Below are 7731 nucleotides of genomic sequence, written 5' to 3'. Positions count from 1 at the left end.
AAATCTGCACCTCTCCCGTGAATCACTGCAATAGCCTCCTAATTGTGCATTCTCAGCAAAAAGGGCAAATCAATCATTTTAAAATGACATTTGTTTATGGGTCATTTTTATCTGAGTCTTACATTCTTGGGCTCCCCACTTTCATCTGAGTACATTTTGAGAATGAAGGGATGATGTATTTTCCTTTAATCCCCTTGCTTCTGCTACCCAACACCCAGGAAGAGCAGTGTATGCTGCAGGCTTGGGGGCTGGTGGAGCAACTGTATATCATTGGGAAATAGGGATTAATTACATCTAAGATCCTACAGTAAAGAAGCAGAAGCCATTGTACAGTAATGCTCAACCTTTTATTGCACAACAACTTCTGCGGCTGGGTAAGGTGGTATCTGACACATGTTATCACCAGCTGCAGCAGGAGCAGGAGGCTTCAAAGACAAGGCCAGCCTGGCAGTGCTGAATGAAAGTCTTTCCATTTGCACAATTGTAGAAGGCATTCTTGTCAGTGGGGTCAGGGTACAGGCCCCTGGCCTTGTTGGCACAGAATCCACTATCACTGGGGTTGTCCCCAGAGCTGCCCCCAGAGCTACCACTGTGGCTGAAACTGCCTGTGATGGGTGCCTCAGTAATGGGAGCAGTGGGTTGGGCTGGAGCTTTGCAACCTGAGAAGGAAAAAAAAACCAAAAACCAAATCCTGAACCTCCTTGCTTTTAGCCAGTGATACCTGATGTGTGAGAGCAAATACCCTGGATTTTGTTCTTGGCTCCTCCTTCTGTGTCTCTGCATATTTCAGTCTTCTGATCTGATATATCCTTCCTTTGGATATATCACCCCTTTGCTTATGAACTCCTTCCTCATCCTTCAAGGCACAGTGCGTTTTTTCCTCCTTACAGCTTACTGATTGAAATTTTTCATTATCATGAACTCGCAAGAAGATTACTTATTCTTTTGAGGGGCACATTATCACATAATATCTTCTGTATTGTTGTCTAGCTTTGCAATTTTTGTAAATCCAATTTCTCTCACTAGATTGTAAATTCCATAGAGTAGATATGGATATTTATGCATTTGGATCGCCTGTGGTACCTACAGAGCACTGTATATGTAATAGATGTTCAACAAATTGCTTGTGAAATGAATGAAGGCAGGAAGAAATGGTGAAGAGCCCTGTTTGTTCTTCCCACCATTAATCAGTTGTTACCAGATAGGAATGGAGCAATAGTCAATTACTTGTGCAATGGCTCCCTGACTTGCAAGGAACCTTTGGAATTTCTCTCAAGTCTGAGGCTTAGTGTCCCTTCTCACTCCCTAACTCACTTGTACTCTGCAGGCCCAGAGCATCCTTTAGGGTGGTGATCAGAGGGAATTTTCCTTGGTTGCAGAAAGTGCCTGTGAAATCATCCAAGTCAATGGCCCAGACCATGGCACCTCTGAAGTTGTTCTTCTTTAGCCAGTCAGCCTGTGGTAATTAGAAAGGAAGTCAGTTATGTACAGACACCAAGGCTGAGCTGTGGCTCCAGTGCTATAATGGGAACATGCTCACAGGCAACAACAGTCCATAAAACACAGTCTACCTTGATTTGGAAACTCTTGGTGTTATCATATCCAAGCCACTCATTTCCTTTGTAGGCATAGGGAACATCCTCATGAGCCTCCCATACTTCAGTAGCTCCATTCTTCAGGAAGGTACAGATCTAACAGAATATAAGGAACAGGTCAAGAGGTAGGCAGTGTCCTTGTGGTGGCAGAGGTAAAAGGACATGGGGAAGGGGAAGTAGAGGAGGGTTGCATAAAAACTACTTGAAAACGAAGGTCTATGACTCTATCAGCAAATTTCTTAGTTCATTTGGGATTCTGTTTCTTTACCCCTTTCGAGTAATTTATTTTCAATGTGGGGAGAAACTCTTAAATCAAGGAATGCCCTGGGAATCAGAAGTGTCTACAGATTGATATACTGTCACCAATGATAGCCTGCTTTTCTACACTCTCTGTGTTTGGAATGTAGCCTGAAAGGACCCTAGTGAAGGGCCAATTAAAGTGGTACAACAGGGGGGCTTATCCTGCCTCACTTCTAGAGAGTCACAAACATCCACTTTCAGCTCCAATCCAAAAATGATTCAAATACTGTTGAATATTGCTCATATTATTAGCTACATGTACCAAGAGGAAGCCACCTTTCCTCTAAAATTTCTGAGCGTATACCTCATAGTAGGCCCAGAACCCAGACTCCCTGGTGTAGGGCCCCGCAGGGCCAGGACCAGTGGTAGGGGCACCAATTCCATGATTGGAGGGATTGCTCAGAAGGAAGGTATGTCCATAGGCTGGGAATCCAACGATGAGCTTCTCAGCTGGGGCCCCGTTGTCCTTCCAGTAGTTGATGGCATAATCCTGCAATGGTAGTGGGTTAGCTCGAGTTCTCACCCACAGCTGATGGCCTAGTGATTAATTGTTAGCTAAACTTTTTTTCGGTTTGGTTGTGCCCACTCTACTTGCAACACATTTTAGAGCATCACTGACATATATCTGTTAAAGTGGTAGGTCTCATTCTCAACTAAATTCTTTTAATAACGTGCAGGCTTTACATATACCCTTCATATAAAAATATATATGATGGAAGAGCAGAGCTTTTAAAATGATATTCCTGGTATGATTCATTAGTTAATGGCTGAAATTCTATATGATATACATGGGCAAGGGATTAGAACAGTAGAAAATGGGTAAGGCAAAAGGGAAACAGCAAAAGGGGAAAGGTGGAAAAAGCCTTTTATAATTTATTTAAATAGGAGCAGTGGCATATCATTTTCTTTTATTAAAAAACAGTGCACTTGTTATTAATCTTCTTTCATATTAGGTAGAATTATCAGTATGGTGTTAGTAAAAAGGGAAGTTTTTTAGTAAATGAGAACAGTTGATTAATTATGGCAGCCTAATTCCCCATTTGAGAAAACCGCTAAACTTATGATGTCTTTTGTGCCTGAATCTCTGTGTGATTTTCATCATCATCTCTGGTCTGCACTTACATCTGTACAGGGACTCACCACATTGAGGTAGGCGTTGCTGCCAGTGTCAGTCGGGTATTTGTGCAGGGGCTGTTCTCTCCAGTGTAGCCCTCCCAGGAGCCATGGAAGTCGTAGGTCATGACATGGATGTAGTCCAGGTACCTGAGGTGGGGTAGAGGATTTAAAATCATTTCTGATGGTCATTTCCCATACCTGTGCAGGCACAAGGCACCACTTCCAAAGCCTCCTAAACAAGGTCCCTGAATAGTAAGACAGACCAAAGATAAGTCTAGTCTGCCCGAGTGATACCTCCAAGGGTTTGAAGATAAGGCACATCACTCACTGTGACAGTTGGGGGATCTCATAGCCAGACTGGATGGTGGAGATGCCAGCAGCTACTGCAGCAGTGACCAACAGCCTGGGCTTGTTGCTCTGCTTGGCCTCCTGCTCAAAAGCTTCACGCGTTTCCTGTACAGGAGCAGGAGAAAGTCTGTGAATGGTATCTTTAAGTTGACTTTCATGAGGTTCATGACTCTGAATTAAATTAACCTCTTCCATCCTTCCATTCATTCCTCAACATCCTTACTGGAATAGGATTTTCATGTCCTTTACCCCAACTAAAATTGTAGGAAACTAGGTTTAAGGTCCCAGTGATCTTTCATGTGAGATGGGTGTATGCTTTCCAGTCAAAATGATCAGGAACTCAGCTCACCTGCACCAGGACAGTGAAGAGATGCTTGTCCTGAGAAGGGCTCCCACGAGAGCCGGGGTACTCCCAGTCAAAGTCCAGCCCATCAAACTCATACTGGCGCAGGAATTCGATGACTGAGTTGATGAAAGTCTGGCGGTTCGTACGAGTGGAAACCATGTCAGTGAAACTGAGGGAGACCCAAAGAAGGCAGGGTGAGACCTTGGTGGTCCCAACACCTTGGAGTAAAATCAACCTAGGAAGTCATCTCCAAAAAGAACTTACGGAGCAGTGGCAAAGTTCCAGCCACCAACAGCCAAGAGAGTTTTCAGTTTACTATTTCTGAGGGAAAAGAAACAAAGTGCTTTATCAGAACAAATGAAAAGAAAGGGAAGGCATTTCAATATTTAGCTGCAATAGTGAGGGGGAAGCCAGGAAAGTGTCATGCAGCCTCTCATCCTGGTTTATCTTTGTTCTTATCCTTATTTCCTACTTAATGAATGTTGGAGTAGGTGACTATGATTGGTAAGTTTCAATGTCTCCACAGTTCTTTTTTTTTTTTTTTAATATACTTTAAGTTCTAGGGTACATGTGCACAACGTGCCGGTTTGTTACGTAGGTATACATGTGCCATGTTGGTTTGCTGCACCCCAATGTCTCCACAGTTCTAATTATTTCCCTAGGAGTGAATCTCCTGACCAAGGAGACTGAATGCTTTATCAATGACAGCTTTGGATTGCTTCTAAGTAGAAGATTGTTCTCATCTGAGTCCACCAGTAGTTGGACCTGTAAGCTTCCCTTGGCAACTGAGGTGGGATTTAGTTGGCAACTAGCTTCTGTGAGCCAGCCATTCCCCTTAATATTAGAGTCATTCCTGCACTTGAAATAATAAGAAAGCTGAATTTACCTGCTTGTTGGCCTGTTTGGAATTTCAGCCTGAAGTCTGCTGTGGAAGATCTTGTTTAAACTGTCCTTGAAGGTTAAAAGACTTGAAACTCAGGTTTTCTCTCACTTACTTGTTTTTCAGGCCATTGAATTCTTGGTAGAGAGTCACGTCATTCCATTCGATGGTGGTGATCTTGTTGTTCTGCATCCCAGCAAAGGCATAGATCAGGTGGGTACAGAGGCAGGGGTCGATGTTGTCAGGCATGAAGCGCCCCAGGCCTGGCCGGTACTGGGCCCAGTTGGAGAAGTAGCATGTCAGCTGGTAAGCAGAGCCAACTGTTACCCAGAGGAAGAAGGTGAGAGACAAGCTCCCTAGTGGTCACAGATTTCTTTGCAGACCACAGATTTCCAAATGATTTCCCTATTTGAAGTCTCAAAGGAAAGGGGAAAAGTCGATGTAAGAACTTCATGTTGCAGCAAACCTATAATTATATAATTTGCAGGCAATAAGGAGCAGGCAATTCAGGGCTGAAGACATCTCTTAGAGATAGCTCTGTTCCTCCAAGAGAGAATTGAATAACCTTAGAAACCAGTGCCTTTAGCTGAAATAGAACTTTAAAGCTAGCAAACTATGATTTAGATGTATTTGGGCTCCCTTATGTGGGAATTAGCACTTACGTACCAAGCATTGCTCTGAGAAATTTACTTACATTTACTCATGAATCCTCACCAAAACCCTGTGAGAGAGGTACTATTATTTTTCCCATTTTACCCATTTGGAAACTGAGACACAGAAAGGGTGATAGTCTAAGTCTATTTAGCCCTTTTAGATGTCTCCCTGAGTAATTCCACCCAGGGGGAAGTGAGTCATCCACAAGGAGCCAAGGGCCCTGGCTACTGGTTCAGATTCTGCCGTGAACTCTATATTACCTGGGTCAGGTCATATGTCTTATCTCTGCCCTGGTTAACTAGTCTGTGAGATGGGGCGGTAATGCCTTTCCTGTACACCTCTCAAAGAAGAGTTGTTTTAAAACTCAGTAAGATGACAGATTTTAAACGTTTTAAGAGCAGAAGACACCATGTAGCTGCCTCACCATATTAGTTTTTATTGTTAACACATATTCTTTAAGACGGCTATCTAGTTGGTTTCTGCTTTGGGATTTTTTTGACCAATGGTATTAATCCTTTAAACATGGTTAGGGAATTTTGAATTCTCTAGAGAGTAGTTAATATTCTCTGTCTGATGTGGAAGGACACAGGGCCATACTGAGTTTCCAAATTATGAAGAAGAAAAAGAGGAACAATATAGTGGTTCATCCCAAAAAATATACATACCTATCTCAGCTGTCAGCACAAGGAGCAGACCTTAAAGCAACAGAGAGAATAATGAACTGGAGGAATGTGAGTAGAGCAGCCTTTATACATTAGTAACCTCACTTTAGCAGTAGGAAACTTTTTCTATTTTTCATTCTTTTAAGATCCTCTGTAGAAGACCAACCTATTGAGGCTGGCAAAGACTTGGATTTTCCCTGGAAATCCACTCCCCTCTATTTCCATTCAAAAGACCATTAAAGTGTTAAAGTGCCATGAGCCTTTGGGGCTTGGTGAAGGGAGGAGGACGGCAGGGCAGTGAGAAACCTATCACCAGGCAATTTGGGACTTTCCCCCTTTCAGTATATCCCCATACTTTTGCCAAAAGCAAAAATCTCAGATGATCTGGTTTAAATTTGAAGGTAAAAGAGTTTTAAAGGGGCAGAAAAACAAGAGGGAGAGAGTCGTTCAGAGGTACAGAGATGAGATGATCTCTTACCAGTGAGGTGGGTGAGCTTGGCCATGTTGCCTCAGTGGTAGTGTCTCCCTCATCCAACCTGCCATTTATACCCTCTTTGCCCTCCCTTGTGCCTTATCAGATTCTCCTTTATCGAGATTGCCTCTAAAGTAAGTGTTGATATTGGCAGTGCTCACAAAGCTCAAACCCATTTAAGAATCCATTATTGACAGGGAAACAATACTATCTTGATTTTGTTTAACAAGAAGAAAAGATTGGGCTCGAGCCCAGGAACCACACTAATAAGCTCCATTATGGAGTAGCTTATGTAATTCAAATGGCTTATGTACAGTGGGCTATATTCTCCATTTGGATAGTGAAGCAACTAATTGGCTATTTCATGCACTCTTTGTCAGGCGGAAGCATTGAGTGACTTTACATTCATTTATTCTTTGCAGTCATTCATTCACTCATTGTAAGAACAAAGTTTCCTCCTTAAGCAAAGGCTATAGAGGGTCATTACCTACTCTGTCTTTTTGACCCCAAATCATTACCTCTTCTCCTTCTGTGGATTTTTCTACTTCTATTTCTCCTACCCTTTCCCAGCCCTCTACCCTTGAAGTGGCCTTCACTTGGTTCTTCTCTTCTCAGGAGGCTCCTTTCCTTTGTGATACTTCCTTGGATTCAGCCTGCCTCAGCCTGAGGCAGGGTAACATGCCTGACCACCAGACCCTGAGCCTGATGGCTGACACTTTCCAGGTGGTTCTTTCCCCTAGGCCAGCACCTCTTCCTGTTGCCCACATTTCTGTGTGTGGTTCCAAATTTCTCTTGATCACTGAGGCTCTCACCACTCCAGTTTTTGTGATTCATACACTTCTATTCTCCAAAATCCATTGGTCACTGAAATCTATAGTCCTCTTCTATTTGGTCTTAGACTTCCCCTTGTCCTTGGAATCTTCAATTCCTTTCCCCACCACCACTTCTCTCAGAGCTTAGCACTGTAACAGTGCACTGTAGCTCCCTTCTTTTTCTTCTAGATCTTTTCTGTATATGGCCCCAAGTCCCTGGAGTTGGGGGCAGAGTTTAACAGCTCCTTATTGCCTCATAGAGTTCTTTCTCCTTCGCCTGTCGTCAAGACTCCACAGTCTTGCCTCAATTTAACTTTCCACCGTGCCTCCTGCTGGCCTCCCTATTTAAATCTTGCATATTAAATTATACTTCTCCATACTCAAAAATGGTCTCATCTTCACCCTCCTGCTGAGGCCATTCCCTCTGTCTAGAATGCAGAATATTGTCCTCCTGTACCCACATCCCACTCCATTAAAGGCCCACTTCAACTGCTTTCTCCCATGACACCTTCCCCAATCATCACACCTGGAAGTGACCACCTTCCT

The 7731-nt window shown here is 43.3% G+C and overlaps 1 protein-coding gene across 1 annotated transcript; it reads right to left on the bottom strand.

Annotated features, from left to right (window-relative positions):
• Positions 1-328: 328 nt before the first annotated feature.
• On the bottom strand, positions 329-4849 carry LOC108528079 (acidic mammalian chitinase-like). The gene is given in 10 exon segments (XM_017869662.1): positions 329-659; positions 1315-1456; positions 1572-1691; positions 2200-2385; positions 3036-3088; positions 3091-3158; positions 3340-3464; positions 3709-3874; positions 3970-4026; positions 4701-4849. Coding segments are annotated over 10 exon segments (1311 nt in total). The 5' UTR covers positions 4835-4849; the 3' UTR covers positions 329-399.
• Between the last annotated feature and the right edge of the window lie 2882 nt (positions 4850-7731).

This window comes from Rhinopithecus bieti, unplaced genomic scaffold (genome assembly GCF_001698545.2).
Source record: "Rhinopithecus bieti isolate Rb0 unplaced genomic scaffold, ASM169854v2 scaffold_3040, whole genome shotgun sequence".
Lineage (NCBI taxonomy): Eukaryota > Metazoa > Chordata > Mammalia > Primates > Cercopithecidae > Rhinopithecus > Rhinopithecus bieti.
The sequence above is the reverse complement of the archived record's forward strand: the minus strand, read 5'-3'. Positions and strand labels throughout refer to the sequence as shown.